The 18620-nt window shown below is 32.3% G+C and overlaps 1 protein-coding gene across 1 annotated transcript; it reads right to left on the bottom strand.

Moving 5' to 3' along the window:
• Nucleotides 1–687: 687 nt before the first annotated feature.
• LOC111696408 (cell adhesion molecule 1) lies at nt 688–13732 on the bottom strand. The gene is made up of 12 exons (XM_023466005.1): nt 13642–13732; nt 9313–9393; nt 8975–9062; nt 8328–8388; nt 7246–7313; nt 6598–6708; nt 5459–5549; nt 4887–4909; nt 3364–3441; nt 2466–2538; nt 1992–2055; nt 688–1260 (listed from the first exon to the last, which is right to left on the bottom strand). Exons 1-12 carry the CDS (start codon nt 13700–13702, stop codon nt 1079–1081), a joined length of 981 nt encoding a protein of 326 aa, XP_023321773.1. The 5' UTR covers nt 13703–13732; the 3' UTR covers nt 688–1078.
• Nucleotides 13733–18620: the final 4888 nt, after the last annotated feature.

The raw sequence follows: 18620 nt of genomic DNA on the forward strand, positions 1-18620 counted from the left end.
TGAAATCGACATTTTTTTCCTGGGCAAAATATTCTAATTTCGGCCAACCATAAGCCGTCTGTGAGGTCATGTGAAAATGAGATTCTACAAAAAAATGACCAATCGGTTTCTTCGTTTTGACGTTTTTAGGATACAAGTCGAACATATATAAATCGCTGTAATACAGGGGTTTACCTAAGGCGGTATCCAGGGGGGTGTATGGGCGCTGAGCCCCTCTGGTCTTGGCTATGGTTCTCATGAAGGCGGGGAGTCCTTCATACGATAATATATATTATTTACAACTCAGATTAAACTGCCGAGCCAGGAAGGGGGGGGGGGGGAAGCTAAATGTTCGAGTTTTAATAAACAGATTTGAAATTCAAAAGTTTTTACTTCAGGTTTGATAATTTTCATAATATACTGGATTACCCAAATAATAACAACCTAATAATCTTTGAATATAAAAAGGTCGATTTTGTTATCTGCATTGAAGGTTTGAATGATTTTGTCCAGAAATAAAAACAATACAATAAGAATACCCTACAGACATCTCTCAAGTCTTTTTTTATGGAAATCCTGTACAGTCTACACTCTACAGTCTCTTCACACATAACTTATAGTATATAAATTAGCAATAAAGATAATTATTAACGCTTTATTTTTTATATTTTATTAACATTTAAACCAAATATAATATATAAAAGCAGGTAATGAAAGCCTTAGTACATATTTCAATAATATTCTGTTTTCTCTTCACTTTCATCAAATTTTTATTTTAATTGAATTGGGGGGAATTGGACTTAACTATTCAACTTTTAAGTTTTTACATAAAAGTGTTTTGTGAAATTTATAAAATTGTTTAAATTAGAAAAATTTGTTTGTTGAATAAAGTTAAATAAATACAGTAAGACCCAAAACTGTGAAAAGGGAAGACGACTATTGCACGCAAGTAAGGACTTTAAATACTCTAAAGACAAAAATTCTGCTTAGTTCTCTGCTCTTTTAAATTTTTTTCATATCAACATCAAATAAATTTCAGATTGCTTGAATGTCGTCTTTATATTACAATGTTTTTGGGTCCAACAGTAGTTAATACAGATCACAGATGAAAGCTGACGCAGGAAAATAGTAAATATGCAATCAAACATGATACATTGATACAGGGGATGCATGGGATACAGGGGCTACAGGGTGTACCCGGATACAGTAGAAAACCTAAAGGATTATTGACTCCGGAGCTAAGAAACCCAAAATCATTCTTCTCGTCCTCACTTACAGGATCTAAAACAAGATTAACATTTATTTAAAGGGATCGTTCTCCTTGTTCAAAATACTCATAAAACAAGATTAGCATTTATTTAAATGGATTGTTCTCCTTGTTCAAAATACTCATAAAACAAGATTAGCATTTATTTAAATGGATTGTTCTCCTTGTTCAAAATACTCATAAAACAACGATTTTTAAGATCACCTTTCCCCTGGGTTAGTTTACTACTCTTTTAAAAAAGATCTAGTTGCAGTGCTGTGCCCCTATTCCCATTTCCAACCCCGAACCCCCTTTCTTCAAACCGTCTTTTTCTTCATTTGGGGGAACAGCTTTGGGAAATCACTTCTTAAGAATTGGTAATTTATATTTTTTTCTCTGTTTTCTTCCTAAAAACCTATTCTAGGCTATACCTGGAGTAATCTTCTCTGTTTTCTTTCTAAACATCTATTCTAGACGGTACCTGTAGTTATCTTCTCTGTTTACTTCCTAAACAACTAGTCAAGACTATACCTGACGCTTTTTCTGTTTTCTTCCAAAGCAAGTCTATACGTGGAGTAATCTCCTCTGTTTTCTTCCTAAACACCTAGTTTAGACTCTACCTGGAGTAATCTCCTCTGTTTTCTTACTAAACACCTAGTTTAGGCTATACCTGGAGTAATCTCCTCTGTTTTCTTCCTAGACCCCTTTGTCTATACTTGGAGTAATCTCTTCTATTTTCTTCCTAGACCCCTATGCCTATATATACCTGGAGTAATCTCCTCTGTTTTCTTCCTAAACCGTCGGATTTTCTCCGCAGAAACTTCAGAAACCTGATCAAACTAAACCATAACGATTCTACTCTTTTCTTCTTGGAACAGGTTAATAGGAGCAAACTAAATCTAAAAGGACTGTAGACGTACGTACAGTCAACGGTAAACTTCACACTAATGTCTACCCAAGAACGGAATATTTTCAACTGTTGCAGTTTCTTTGTAAAAGTGATATGCCCATTAATGCTGCAGAGACAATAAAGAAAATTATTATCTCAATTTATTGGATAAAGTACCTTTCTGAATTGGTTATGACACTCTAGGTTAGTTAGGAAAGGCTTGAAAAATCTTCTGTCAGGGTCATTATTTTACAATTTGTAAAAATTTATTTGAGTATTTAAAGTTTTCTACAGCCTCTAGAAAGCACAAAGGATGCTTATTTAAAAAAATGATTTATCACTTTGGTTTTCCTTGTAATAAGCATCGTAAATAGAAGCGGTGCATTTTATCCTGATTTCGTTTGTCTCTGCTCCGAAGTCCGTCCTGCATGAAAGTTACTTGACGAGAGAAATAAGAAACAAAACTTTTCAAAGAAACAAAATTAATCGTTAAAAATAACTGTCAAAGTGCAGTTTATTTATATATTATTAGAACTATTAGACTCTATGTGTTCCTAATATCCTAAGACAATATAAATCAACAATCTCTACTGCAAAAGAGGACGCACTAAAGATGATGCGTAATAAATTAGGACGCACATTATGGAAACAACATTAAGGATCCAAATTAAGAATGCACATTGAGGAAGCGCATTGAGGACGCACTACTGAAGACACACATTGAGAATGCACATTAGGGACAAAAATAGAAAACAAACTGAAAAGGACGCATATTGAGAATGCACTTTTGAGGACGCACGAAATTTTGACTTACATAGCACATGCAAATTTACATCGCAACTTGAGAACATGTTGTTGCGGACCCACTATTTAGGACGCATATAGAAATGGCACTATTGAGGACGCATATAGAAATGGCACTATTGAGGACGCATATAAAAATGGCCCTATTGAGGACGCATATAGAAATGGCACTATTGAGGACGCATATAGAAATGGCACTATTGAGGACTCACATCATGAATACATTATTGAGAAAGCATTATTGAGGAGTGAGGACAAACATTAAGAGGGAACATTGAGAATGCACATTAAGAACTCACACAATTATGACTAACATAACACATTCGTGCAAATAAAAATTGCAATTTAAAGTTTTACATGCACTTTCTCCAAATATAAAAATTAATATAAAAACTATTACGATAAAGAAAATAAGGAAATATTTGATAATAAAAGTGTATGTGACCTGTTTATCCTGTATTTAAGTCCAACTGTGCTCGTGTGTAAATATTCATAATCTTGTGATGTGTTGACGATTGGATATCTGAACCCAGGATTATGTATATTGTTTAGTCTACATTTAAAATGTGGCCCAAATTACGAAAAACGCAGACTACATTTTTCAGAATAAATAATTTGATCTTTTGATCTGGAGATTTTTTTCTGATAGTAAAATTTAAAAATAAATCACATAAAAGAATTGCATAAAATCAGTTTTGAATCAAATAATGCATATTATCACTTTCCGATATAATATCCTAATATAAAAAGGCTTCGCGAAAGTAGGGACATAAAAAAATGTTTTTTTTTTAAGGAGCTGTATTGTTTTACTGTTGCCCAAGTATCAAGTGTACGTTTAAGTAAAAAGTCGAACTGGGTCTTGGTCAAAGGAATTGAGTCTTTGCAACAAACTCTGATTTTCTAATTCCCATATCTAATTGAAACCCGATGTCGTAGACATTAGATATTTCCAAGTGTCAATTTTGTTAGATCAGGCTACAAGAAATTTTAGGATTAGACAATTTTAGTTTGTGGCTTAGACTCAATTCCTCTATCTATCTATCAAAACCCCTCTAGAGATATATTCTTCCTTCAATATGAAATGTTAAAGTTCTCGTTTGTAATCAATCTTGTCTAAAGACCGCGGGTTAAAGATGAAATGTGAGTTCATAAATCTTGGTTTAACACTCCTCGGAGTCTCAAATCATCGGTAAATATTGGGAATATGATTCTTTTTAAAGGGACTGTAAACTTAATTTCAAGTGACTCTGACTGGTATGTTCGATTCACAACGATACTCTTTAAACCTAACGAATTCATGATCAATCCATCATGTTCTCATGAAAAAAACTAAAATGATTTCTCGTTAAAGTGGCTTGCGGATTTCTTGTTTCAGAAACAAAAGAAGTTTTCAATCTAAGAAAACGATTTTTTATATATTTTTCTTGTAGAAAAAGTAAGGTTTTTCATAGCTCATACGTTTTCCAAATTTTCTCCAATTCCAAACGTACAATCAAAACACTAAGGAGATATCTGCAAAATATGAGCTACCCAGATCATGTTCCAAAAAAAATTTCGAAGTGAGAGAATTAAAAATAGTTATTTATCAATTAAAGATTAAAATGGTACAGTTGAAAATCAGGACGTGCACAAACAATTATTTTAAGGCAAATGCAAACAAATCCACAATCATATCTTAACGTTTGAAACATATAAAATTAAAAACTATAAAATTAGAAAGTCCCATTTCAAGACAGACTTAAAAACTGATTACTCATCAAAAAGATTTGTATTCCAATCATTTTAAAATATTTACAATTTGATACTTTTAAGATGCCTAAAAGACTTAATCAGGTTGCAAAGATATAAAGATAGAAAAAATATTTTTTTTAAGGTTAATAATCAGTATATATGCTCGAGTACACTTCTTATGCAAGCAAAGTTTTTAGGATTCATTTTCTAAACAAATTGTAAAAAAATATACAATTCCTAGTTATATATGTTTCTGGAACCTAAAAAAAAGTATATTTGTTATTTCTTTATTTATATTCTAATTATTATCTTGAACTTTATAACTCTTAATATTGTATTGATTTTTGAGGTAAACTCCATGGTATCGAATAGAAGATAGTTTGTAATTGGAATTTATAAAATAATCTAAAAGATGTATATCTGTATGATATTTCAATGACTTTTACCAATATTCTAAACACAATAATAAAGTATTTTGTACGCTTTTCAACTGAAAATTTAAAAGAAAAACCTTATAATGTGTATCACCATCTATCACACTGAGTCATAGCATTAAAACCCAAACTTTAATTCAAGACATTATTTTGTAGCGACTCTTTATTTGAAAGTAGCAGAAAATGTTCTGTATATATATTGAATTCTAACGATATAAAGTTATTTTATCTAATATGGAAATTACAGATGTAATTTGGTTTGGTTCAAATCTGGAAGACGACAATGTTTATTTCACAAAGTCTATGATTAAAACTCTAATTTTTCTCAAATGTGCATACCATCTGTGCATTGTTATATGTATCGGATAATCTTACCAGTTTCTGATTTATGTACCAGGTCAGGTTGGTCGGTGGCTTAGTGTTCTCAGCAGTACAATTCAGTTGTACCTCCTCCCCCGGTACATATCTAGTGTACATACAGACTTCAGAGAATAATGTAAGGATTTTTTACTGTCTGTTTTCTTATATTAATGATAACTGTAACTGTAAAATTCTTTCTTTCTTTCTTTGCCAAATCATTAAATAAGCCAATGGACGACTATATTCAAGGCAGACAACTGAATTTAAATTTAGAATTATCATATTTGAAGAATTTCAAGTCGTCTTTATAGTCTTATCCTTTGTGGGTAACAGATTTTTAATAAAAAATCTATCTTTTTAATCAAAGGCCATTTTTAAATTCATTTAAATGAGACCATTTAAAATTAGTCACACAAGAGTGAATGACTTTTGATCAATAAAGTAAATTTTTATCCACTCGATCTCGATCACTTATGGGAACTGTCGTTGAAATTTCTTTTTTTAAGATCTAGATATTTATTATCTCCATACAAAATAGTTTACATGTGTTTAATAATAAAGTAAATTTTTATCCACTCGATCTCGATCACTTATGGGAACTGTCGTTGAAATTTCAAGCCTCTATAAACTGAGAGTCATTTCCGATTTACAAGCGTACCCACTAAACCTTCATTTGTTCAAAAAGATGGAAAATATTCAATATTGCCGTTTTCTAATTTTAAAAGTGATTGAAAATAATCAATCAAAGAAATAAACATGGATTCATTCTTAGTCAGACAAAGCATGCACTCAAGGTTATCAATTTAAATCTACCAGTTCCATGTTGTTTGACCAAACTACTCGATAGAATTAAATCTACCAGTTCCATGTTGTTTGACCAAACTACTCGATAGAATTAAATCTACCAGTTCCATGTCGTTTGACAAATGACAACAATAAACCGCCTAATTTTAGCTCCGTCTATGAATGAACCTTGATCTGGTACAACCAGAACTAACATATCTCAGTATTTACCTTGTTTTAGCTCCATGTATGATTGGTCCTTGATCTGGTACAACCAGAACTAACATATCTCCGTATTTACCTTGTTTTAGCTCCATGTATGATTGGTCCTTGATCTGGTACAAACAGAACTAACATATCTCCGTATTTACCTTGTTTTAGCTCCATGTATGATTGGTCCTTGATCTGGTACAACTACAACCAGCATATCTCCATATTTACTATCCGTAGCAAATATAGGAGCTTCTCCGCTTACCTCACACCTATACAGAGAAATATATGAAGATCAAATTCTGAATACACCATCCAAAGTTTTAGATTGTTTCTATTAGTTTTTTGTAGACTGTAAAACTGTAGACAATTAGAACTAGATTTTAGTATTTGTATATCTTTTGTATGCTGTACAACTGTAGAAAACCAAAATTAGACTCAGGTTTAGAAGATAAACTAACCTAAACCTAAATTAGACTTAGCTTTAACAGATAAACTAACCTTAACCTTAACTTGACTCAGGGTTAAAAGATAAACTAATCTGAACCTAAACTTGACTCAGGTTTAGAATATTTACTCTCGTAACACCAAATTAGATTCATGTTTAGAAGATAAAATAACCTAAACCTAAACTAGACTCAGGTGTTTAGAAGATAAACTGACTTAAACCTTCCAGTAGTTGTTATGACTCAGGTTCAGAAGATAAACTGACCTAAACCTTCCAGTAGTTGCTATGACTCAGGTTCAGAAGATAAACTGACCTAAACCTTCCAGTAGTTGCTAGACTCAGGTTTAGAAGATACACTGACCTAAACCTTCCAGTAGTTGCTAGACTCAGGTTTAGAAGATAAACTGACTGGGAGGAAGATCTCGATACCTAGAAAAGATAAAATTATGTAAACAAAAAACACTAAAACATTAGAATGTTAAAATCAAGTTTAAAACAATAACTTTTGTCTCGCCAGTTCCTCTAGTTTCCAGTAATTAAGATTACATTTTATATATATATATATACCAGGTATTGAGACTATATAAGTCTCAATGAAAAAATTTCCTTGTCCTACATCCTTGATCACCTTGATTAGACCCTGGATCAGATTTAATGAATAGTGCCGTTAGAAGTAGTTGAACTACGTACCAAAGGTTCAACCAGTTCACCGGTTAACTACTTCTCCTATTTATTAAATCTGGTTCCTGGTGCAAGGTTCAGAATGTTTCAGTAGGATTTATAGACCTTACATATCAAAGGAACTGATTAAACACCTCAAACTCCAATTTTCTTATCCATATATCATAGAAACCTGTCAATTTTGATAAATTGTTATTTTTTTTTGGATTAGAATTTTCCTAGATTTTCATTCGAGTTGTCATAATGAATTTTACCAAGCTCAATGAATCAAAATGTACATAATAATACATTTAATGTCGGCGGATGGGTTTTAAATAAAAAAGTTTCAAAAAGATGACTCCGTTACTTTAAAGATTGTTGAATTATTGATCAAAACATGATTGAATTCAAATAGAAAAGACTAAAAGCAGATAGTCCTGTAGTTAGTCAAGGGTGAATTCTGAGGCAATTTGGATAGATAAGCTTCATCTAAATTGACGGGCATAATCCCTTAGACTTTTGAACTTTAAAAAGAGCGGACGAGTATGCGCGGCACTGAGAGAACCAGAGGAGGGGCACTCTCATACCAACCCTAGCGACTGTTGGATGTTTTGGGTTTTAACTTTTAAATACTTTTATTATTTTATTTTTCAGGCATAAAATGTAAAATGGGTTTGACTGAAGACAGTAGAAATCCATCAGCACAAATAGTGTACAGAATATAATCTTTAGAAGTACTGAATTTTGAGCTTAATTGATCATACAATGAAACTTTATACTTACATCAACATGAATTCCTTCTAAAGGATGAATAGTAATTGGATGCGGTCTTCCTGGTAGGTAGCTAAACAAAATAATTTTATCAAGGCGGGGTAAATGGGATTAAATCGTTTGCGCAAATTTTGCAAAAACGTAGCTAATAATTAAGCAGATTTATAGAGAATTTTTTGCAAATTGAGGAATGATCAAAGAAGATTGAAGTGGAAAGGAACCGAGTGTTTTTAATTTTCTAATCCCTTTATCTTTGCAACTCAATATCTATAAACCTTTGATATTTCAAACCATGAATTCTCCTAGATCAATTAATTTAAGTATCAAATATCAAAGGTTTTCACAATCAGGCTGCAAAGATATATGGATAAGAAAAATCCAAGCATCAGTTTTTTATGGTTACGGTGAACAAGACGAGAACAGCAATCTTAAAATGCCACAATATGAAGATTATATTCGACAATCTACATTAGATGAAATATTGTAAATGCTTATAAGCAAAGTTTTAAATAAGTGTACACTATCGAACCAGCAATTTGAAAAAGTAATTTTTAATTAATTCTGCACAATACTATTACAGTTTGAAGGTTTTATTTTTCTCCATAATCGTAAACCATGTCTTAAAAATACTTAATTGTTGTTACATTTAAAATGGTCACCTGTAAAATTCCATTCCGTTTTTATACCATTTAACCGCGTAGATACCATGTAAGGGAGAATAGAAGCAGGATAGAACAGCATGCTTTCCTGAAGAGGAATTCAGTCTTTGCCACAAATTCTGATTTTCTATTACCTTTATCTTTGCAACCGAATGTCATAGACCTTAGATAATACAAAATAATCTAAGTTTGAAATATCAACGGTTTAAAAAGTTAGTTTGAAAAGATAATGGGGTTTGAATATTTGATTTTGTGGCAAAGACTCAGTTCCTTTCATTAAGAAACAATAAAAGGTTCAAATAAGAAATAAAATTAATTTTTGTTAAAATATGGTCTACCTTGTATTCCATAGGTTGGTACTACAGTATCCTGGACTACTATATGAGAGGAAGATAAAGAATTCCCTCCTTCTCCGTACTCTAGGAATAGTAGATAATATTATATACTTCTCCGTACTCTAGTAATAGTAGAGAATATTATACTTCACCGTACTCTAGGAATAGTAGCGAATATTATACTTCTCCTTACTCTAGGAATAGTAGAGAATATTATACTTCTCTGTACTCTAGAAATAGTAGAGAATATTATACTTCTCCGTACTCTAGGAATAGTAGAGAATATTACACTTCTCCGTACTCTAGGAATAGTAGAGAATATTATATACTTCTCCGTACTCTAGGAATAGTAGAGAATATTATACTTCTCCGTACTCTAGGAATAGTAGAGAATATTATACTTCTCCGTACTCTAGCAATAGTAGAAAATATTATACACTTCTCCGTTCTCTAGGAATAGTATAGACTATTATACTTCTCCGTACTCTAGGAATAGTAAAGTCTATTATAAGTCTCCGTACTCTAGAAATGGTAGAGAATATTATCCTTCTCCTAACTCTAGGAATAGTAGAGAATATTATACTTCTCCGTACTCTAGGAATAGTAGAGAATATTATATATTTCGTCCTCTTCTTAGTTTTTCGAAATATTTCTGAGTCTCTTCCTGCTTTTTCTTTTTTTCCATCTTACTTTCCTTTCTATCATCTTACTTTTTTCCATCTTACTTTCCTTTCTTTCATCTTACTTTTTTTCATCTTACTTTCCATCCTTTATCTTTCTTTCTTACTTTCCTACCTTTCATTCTAATTTTCTTCCTTTAATCTTACTTTATTTCTTTCATTTTTATTTTCCTTCCTGTCCTCTTTCTTACCTTTCTTTCATAGAAATGTACACCACCTTTATCCTTCTATTCCTTCATTTCATACTACATGCTATTATTTTATTATACTTTCTATCCTTTAATATTTCTTTCCTCTGTTTCATCAATCTTTTCTTTTTTCGTCATTATACTTTCCTTTCTTTCATATTCCTTCCCTTCTAGTCATCCTAATTTTCTTCCTTTCATCCTACTTTCCTTTCTTTGATCCTAAATTTCTTCCCTTTTTCTAACTTTCCTTTCTTTCATCTTATTTCACTTTTCCCTTTCATCCTGCTTTCCTTTCTTTAATCCTAAATTTCTTCCCTTCTCCTAACTTTCCTTTCTTTCATCTTATTTTCCTTCTTCCTGTCATCCTACTTTCCTTCCTTTTTTCCTACTTTTCTTTCTTTCGTCCTACTTTACTCCTTTTTATTCTGTACTTTCTTTCATTCGCCTTACTTTTATCCTATTTTCTTCTTTTCATCTTATGCCTTTTTTCTCATCATAATTGCCCCGTCCCCTTACCATACTAAACTATTTAAATCAAAGTTTATCTCCTATTTTTAAAAATGTTTTAAAGGTGTTTGTATTGTGTAGTCTAGGCTTTATGTTAATATATAAATATTATTTCGTGCTTCTCTGTGTTCAGAATCTGATTAGAACTTGATGAACTAAAGATTCTCTTTTGTCAGATATAATACTTGTATATATATATATATATATGTTTATATATGTTTATATATTCTGGGTAATATCTATTCGGGATATGCAGGGATACCCAGAAAGGATGAGTTTTTAATGACGACTTTTTAATTCTGACATTCCGTTTCGTACAATCGTCTCTGAAGTCGTATCCTTTGTGGGTAACTCTGTATATATATCCAAGATAATACTTAATCTCGTATTATATCTATCCCATAAAATATCTATCATAGATAACATTTATCCCGGATAATACCTAGATCCGCAAAATACTTATCCCAGATACTATATATCCCAGATACTACATATCCTGGATACTACATATCCCAGATAATATCTATCCAATAAAATGCCTATCCCATATAATACAAATATCCCAAATAATACCAATCCCAGATAATACCAACCCCAGATAATACATATCCCAAATAATACCTATAACAGATAATACATAGATCGTATATTACCTATCCCAGATAATACCAATCCCAGATAATAAATATCCCAGATAATACCTATCCCAGATAATACCAATCCCAAATAATACCTATCCCAGATAATACCTATCCCAGATAATACCTATCCCAGATAATACTAATCCCAGATAATACCTATCCCAGATAATACCTATCCCAGATAATAATTATTCAAGATAATGCCTTTCCCAGATAATATATATCCTAGATAATATCTATCCCAGATAATACCAATCCCAGATAATAACTATCCCAGATTATACCAATCCCAGATAATACATATCCCAGATAATACCTATCCCAGATAATAATTATTCAAGATAATGCCTATCCCAGATAATATCTATCCTAGATAATACCAGTCACAGATAATACCTTTTCAAGTTAATGCCCATCTCAGATAATGTCTATCCCAGATAATATTCATCCGAGACAATATCTATCCCAGATAATACCTATCCCAGATAATACCAATCCCCGATAATATCTATCCCAGATAATATCTATCCCAGATAATACCAATCCCAGATAATAACTTTTCAAGATACTGCCCATCCCAGATAATATCTATCCCAGATAATATTCATCCGAGACAATATCTATCCCGGTTATTATTCATCCTAAAAAATATCTATCCCAGATAATTCCTTTCCTAGATAATATCTATCCCAGATAATTCCTTTCCTAGATAATATCTATTCTAGATAATCATTATCAGCTAGATACCATTTATCCCTGATAAAGCTATCCCAGATTATACCCATTCCCCAGATAATACCATTCCCAGATAATTTTTAAGAATGTTTTTACAATTTATTTTTTATAATTTTTGTAAAATAAATTGGTGCGAGGTATAGTTAATAATTTCAAATGTTCATCTTTTCTCCTTCTGAATGTCCGCAGTTTCTCTTTTTCTTGTCTCCCTTTGCCCGTCCATTCATGGCGCTGCTTTAGAAAAAATGTGTAAGAGTCGCTGGTTTTGAGCCAGTATACGACAGTGCACAATCACCCTTTCATTGTATTGATGTTCCCCCCCCCCCCGTTTTTATTTGTTTTGCTTAATTGTAATTGCAGCCTCAGCGCAGCATATCATGTCTACTTGGATGTGATTGGTCACCACTCCTGCACTTCAAGTTATAGTTAATTGCTAAAGATACACAAGTTATAATGTTACAGGCAAAAATCTGCAACTATTTTTATATATGTATCTATTATAGCAATTAGGTCAAGATTTTGGGTAATATCCCCACTTAATTAATATTAAAACGTTTACAATATGATGAATATTGCTAGGCTTTGAAAATTTACAATAAATCAGGGATTACTAGTCAAATTTAGAAAGTTAGTTTCTATTTGCAGCCAGGGAGCAATAGCTTTTCTGCTATGAACTGCACAATTTCACTTTCCTGTACCATATGAGTTGCTATTCAACGAAGGATAATCAAGTGACCCGCTTAGAGGTAATTTTGTTGTAGGATCCAACAGAAAAATGTCCTCGAGTTTCATTTGGCTGCTTGTGATTATATATATCCTAGATAATATTTATCCTAAATAATATCTATCCCAGATAATATATATCTAGATAATATCTGCTCTAGATAATATCTATCCCTGATAATATCTGCCCTAGATAATATCTATCCCTGATAATATCTATCCCAGATAATATCTATCCCTGATAATATCTGCCCTAGATAATATCTATCCCTGATAATATCTATCCTAGATAATATCTATTCCAGATAATACATACCCTAGATAATATCTATCCCAGATAATATATATCCCAGATAATATCTATCGTAGATAATATCCGCCCTAGATAATATCTATACCTGATAATATCTATCCTAGATAATATCTATACCTGATAATATCTATCCCAGATAATGCCTATTGTACTAAGTAATACTTCTAAGATCATTATATACCAGTTTACAATCCGGTCTTTTTTACTTTATTAATTTCAGATGACATATTCTCTTGTAGAAATGAGTTTAGCGTGAGTTAGCTTGATTGTTATGAAAATAAAGAAAATTAAATATCATCTATTTACGCAGAAACTAGAAAAACCTAGGATTTAATTAGAAACGATTAGATATTGCAAATAAGATCCTATGTGTCTTGAGAAGCGAAGAAAGACATGGACGTAATTACTTGATGGTAAAGCTAAAAACTCGAAAAAGGAAAATACTAAGATGAGAAATGAAGTTGATAACCATGCTGATTCTATCAAAATTGTCTCTTTAACTTGATGAATAACGATAAATAAAAAATGCATGAGCATATACAAACCTATAAAGACTCCTAGGAATAGGAGAATAGGTATTAGTACCATTTGTAATCCAGGAACCATCTCTCCTCAGGATTGATATTGTCTCATCTTAGATCTATAAAATGCCCGATCAATTTCAACAAAAGGTATAAATAGATGTCTGTTTTTATTACTGACCCCCCCCCTTTCTTACAGACTATAAATAGTTTAAATGGGACAACAAACTGATTCGTCAAAGATCAAAAAAAAAATTATGTTTTTTTGTGCATTTTTTCGAGAAAATACGCGTCTAAAGCAAACCTTTAAGTATTCGTGTATAAATTATAGAAAAGAGCATACTAACATTCAACTTTTAATTAATATATGCTGATCAATTAGTTTTTCATGTTGGAAAATAATTCCAGTAAATGATGTGATAAAGAAATTGTGGGAAATATTTTTTCGTCATATTGCAAAGTGCTCTGAGTTGAAATTTATTTCACAAAACCACTCACATTGGTCGGCGCAAGGAACTATATACAGGAACGCCCAACTCAGATATACGCAAATTGTTTACTGTACACTGTGGGACGAATGTAAACAAACCCAGTTCCCCCACAGAAGTTGAAGCGAAAGGACTACAGCTCTGATGTGATATTACAGTCCAACAAAAAACAAATTAATATATCAAGTTAAAGCGAATACTTATGATTTTTTGCTCTCTGTTCAATATGGAAAATACAATAGCAATATATTCTAATTCCACCCCTTGGGCCCTTTTCCCTCAAAAATGATGCGTTGCCCCTGAATTCTTAGTTTTGATCTCGTCCCACTGCAGTACATAGATTAATTTAATGCATCAGATATGGCCGTTCCTGGTCTATATATTTCTTGGTCGACGTCTCACTCTCCGCTTAGTGTACTGCAGATAACTACAGTACACACAGAGTTTCGTTTAAATTTAACTTTTTAATGATGAGCTTTATTTTGACCATACAAACACCCGGATATATATATAAAAGGGAAATCAAAACCTCGCATGTCTTTAGTACAGAAATTCACGTAATTAAGTAAAATCAAATAATGTCCGGACTGGGACTGGGACCAAGAAACTCCATTTCTGAAAACCACCTCTGAATAGCTAAACTATACTCATGCTAAAAGTCTTGTATTGCACCTGTTTTTTGGCAAACCCTACTCAAATGCTCCTTAAAAGTCAAGACTTCTAATCAGCATGAGTTTGGCTATAGCATTACTTCAAGATAGAAAATGTCGTAATCGTAAATATTGTATTTTTTTCTAAATCGAGACAAACATTATACATAACAATCTCGCGTTCTCGAAAAGAACGTGGCCACAGATTAATTATATTTGTAGATGAAAGCCAAAAAAATATCTCTATCAAAGTGTCTCAGATCGCTATTTTTGTCTAACTAGGGCGAAATTTTCAATTTTAAATGCATTCGTCATCAAAAAAGTATAAAAGAGAAAATGCGATCACATAAATGTATGATTAAAAGATAAAATTGTAGCCTGGGACAAAAAGCGAACTGTTAAATCAGTGTAATATAACGGCTTGTAGGTCCATAGGAGACTACTTTGAATTATTAATAGAAAATTAAGTTACTTGTTCCTTGACGAACAAATGAATAAACAATTATGTAGGACAACCAGGACGGGTTCTGTTTACTCCGGGTTAGGAGCGGGACTGATGGAAGAAAACCGGGTACGGAAACAATCTTGGGGTAAGATTACTCTTGTAGAGGATTTGCGGAGTGCCACACAAGTTTCTCGGAGAAATTGAACCCGATGGAAGGAAGACTACTATGGGTCTAGCTCCGGGAGAACTAGGAGAATACCCGCAGATTTATTCTCTTGGCAATTATCTTCCTCGAGTTGGATAATTAGAAAACTTGAAACCAAACTATTGTTGCAAGATCGGACAAAGTTTTAGATAAATATAAAAACGTTTTCGGAGAAGAAAGACGGGTAATTAAATCTTATACATTTGTTACATGGAATCCGGAACATTGAAATTACATTTTCTATTTCCGTAAAAAAGTCAGTTTTAATTGTACAATGCCGATACATTTGCGCAACATAGTAAATTTAGATAGACCCCCCCTCCCAGCTAGGAATACATTTGGTCTAGCAAAGTGTAGAGCGAAGGANTAGAGGGGGGGGGGTTGAAGAGTTCCAAAGTTTTAGAATCTAAAACTTGTAAAATTTAATTAGTTCATTCTTCCACCGGCATTTTGCAGTTCATTATCAGCATAGTTATCTTTAGTTTAAAGAATTGCAGTACACACATTGCAGTACACACATTGCAGTACTAATCCATATATATATCTATACTGATCTATATCTATATATATATACATATATTTATTGTATGGCTGGTGTACAGTTTACAAAGTATTCCCATATCTTTATCTGAAAATAGATATTTAACCCAGGTTTATGTTTGTTGCTTGTTTCAGTGTTTACTTAGATATGTTTATGTTTATGTTTATGTTTATGTTTATGTTTGTGGAAAGGTAAAAAGGGGAAAAAACTTAAAAGAGAAAATCTGCCAAAACCAAAGAGAAACTTGATTATTCATCATTCTATTTCAGTTAAAGATGTTTCAAATATAAATGTTGTATTTTAAATATAGATATTTTAGTTAAAATACATCAATGTTAAATGTGTACACAAACTCTATCCATCTATTCTTATATACAATACTTGCTTTGTAATGTAATACTCAATAATTCTCCAGGTGTCTTTCTTTAACCGCTCCAAGCAGTCTTTTCTTTAACATTTTAATACTTTAATGTAACTGAATTTATAATTATATTATATTATACACCGCAAAAACCTCTTATAGATCTTAAATGAATCCTAATGAATTTCTTTACAATATAACCTGCACTCTCACCTCAACAACCATGTTTAGCCGGTCTCTCCCTTTAAGGTAAAGGGAGCCGACTAAGCCTAGAAATCACTCAGTTAGGACAAAAAATTTTCACCATCTGCTTGTTTTTTAAAATTTGAAGCCTTGTTAATTATTTCGATAGATTTAAAATGAAATCAATGATGAGGGGGTTTGAATTGAGTTTTGCAAATATTAAACAATGATGAATGAGTCTAAATTTGGTTTTGACGTTTTCAAATTCATCATTTTTCCTATTATCCAGCTTCCAGCTTCCAGGTTTAAGATTTCAGGTATCCGGTCTGCAAATACACTTTTAGGATTTTGGAAAAACATTTATACATTTTTTTAATAAATTTGAGCACATTATTCTCCTTCTTCTGATATACATAGTGGATAAGTTCCATTGTTCAATTTGACAAATTAAGATTTAAATGGCAAATATTGTTTCTTTGTATTTACATCTGTGTATATCTCTGTATCTGTGGGTATCTGTGTATCTGTGTATATCTCTGTATCTTTTGTATCTGAGTGTATCTGTGTTTATCTCTGTATCGGGGTGTATCTGTGTGTATCTGTGTTTATCTCTGTATCTGTATGTATCTGAGTGTATCTGTGTGTATATACGGATATGTGTTGTTAAGGGGTTGGTAAACAAGGGTTAATGTTTGACACACAAAGCTGAGGAAGTTGGAAGATTAACATTATCTTAGATTTCATCTCACCCTTAACCTTTCTTCTCCTTTAACCTTTCTTCTCCTTTAACCTTTCTTCTCCTTTAACCTTTCTTATGCTTTAACCTTTCTTCTCCTTTAACCTTTCTTATGCTTTAACCTTTCTTCTCCTTTAACCTTTCTTATGCTTTAACCTTTCCCCTCCTTTAACGTTTCTTCTCCTTTAACCTTTCTTATGCTTTAACCTTTCTTCTCCTTTAACCTTTCTTCTCCTTTAACCTTTCTTCTCCTTTAACCTTTCTTCTCCTTTAACCTTTCTTCTCCTTTAACCTTTCTTCTCCTTTAACCTTTCTTCTCCTTTAACCTTTCTTCTCCTTTAACCTTTCTTCTCCTTTAACCTTTCTTCTCCTTTAACCTTTCTTCTCCTTTAACCTTTCTTCTCCTTTAACCTTTCTTCTCCTTTAACCTTTCTTCTCCTTTAACCTTTCTTCTCCTTTAACCTTTCTTCTCCTTTAACCTTTCTTCTCCTTTAACCTTTCTTCTCCTTTAACCTTTCTTCTCCTTTAACCTTTCTTCTCCTTTAACCGTTCTTCTCCTTTAACCTTTCTTCTCCTTTAACCTTTCTTCTCCTTTAACCGTTCTTCTCCTTTAACCTTTCTTCTCCTTTAACCTTTCTCTGCCTTTAACCTTTCTCTGCCTTTAACTTTTCTTCTCCTTTAACCGTTTTTTTCCTTTAACCGTTCTTCTCCTTTAACCTTTCTTCTCCTTTAACCTTTCTCTGCCTTTAACCTTTCTCTGCCTTTAACTTTTCTTCTTCTTTAACTTTCTCCGCCTTTAACTTTTCTTCTCCTTTAACCTTTCTTCGCCTTTAACTTTTCTTCTCCTTTAACCTTTCTCCGCCTTTAACCTTTCTTCTCCTTTAACTTTTCTTCTCCTTTAACCTTTCTCCGCCTTTAACTTTTCTTCTCCTTTAATCTTTCTCCGCCTTAAACCTTTCTTCTTCTTTAACCTTTCTCCGCCTTTAACCTTTCTCCTCCTTCAACCTTTCTACTTCCTTTAATTTTCTTCTTCTTTAACCTTTCTTCTCCTTTAACCTTTCATCTCCTTTAACCTTTCTCTGCCTTTAACCTTTCTCTGCCTTTAACTTTTCTTCTTCTTTAACTTTCTCCGCCTTTAACTTTTCTTCTCATTTAAACTTTCTGCTCCTTTAACCTTTCTCTGCCTTTAACTTTTTTACTCCCTAAACCATCATCCTTAACCTCTCAACATCCTTAACCTCTCTTCACAACTATCCTCTCTACTTCCTTAATTTCCCTGAACCTGTAACATTTTCCCCCCAAAAATTACATTAAATAGAATTAGATCATCAAATGCCTTTTTTCAAGTCTAAGTAAGAATTTGTCTTACTTTGTCATAACCAAAAATTTTACAA

The sequence above is a fragment of the Eurytemora carolleeae genome, unplaced genomic scaffold, assembly GCF_000591075.1.
Source record: "Eurytemora carolleeae unplaced genomic scaffold, Eaff_2.0 scaffold6, whole genome shotgun sequence".
NCBI lineage: Eukaryota > Metazoa > Arthropoda > Copepoda > Calanoida > Temoridae > Eurytemora > Eurytemora carolleeae.

What these genes read in the sequence shown, in the direction of transcription:
- LOC111696408 (XM_023466005.1), bottom strand. Translation starts at nt 13,702, where the DNA reads ATGGTTCCTGGATTACAAATGGTACTAATACCTATTCTCCTATTCCTA. An exon ending in GGTACATAAATCAGAAACTG is followed by an intron (nt 4,910 to 5,458) that starts GTAAGATTATCC and finishes ACTTTTTTTTAG; the next exon opens with GTTCCAGAAACATATATAAC. An exon ending in TTTACGATGCTTATTACAAG is followed by an intron (nt 2,056 to 2,465) that starts GAAAACCAAAGT and finishes TAGTTTGATCAG; the next exon opens with GTTTCTGAAGTTTCTGCGGA.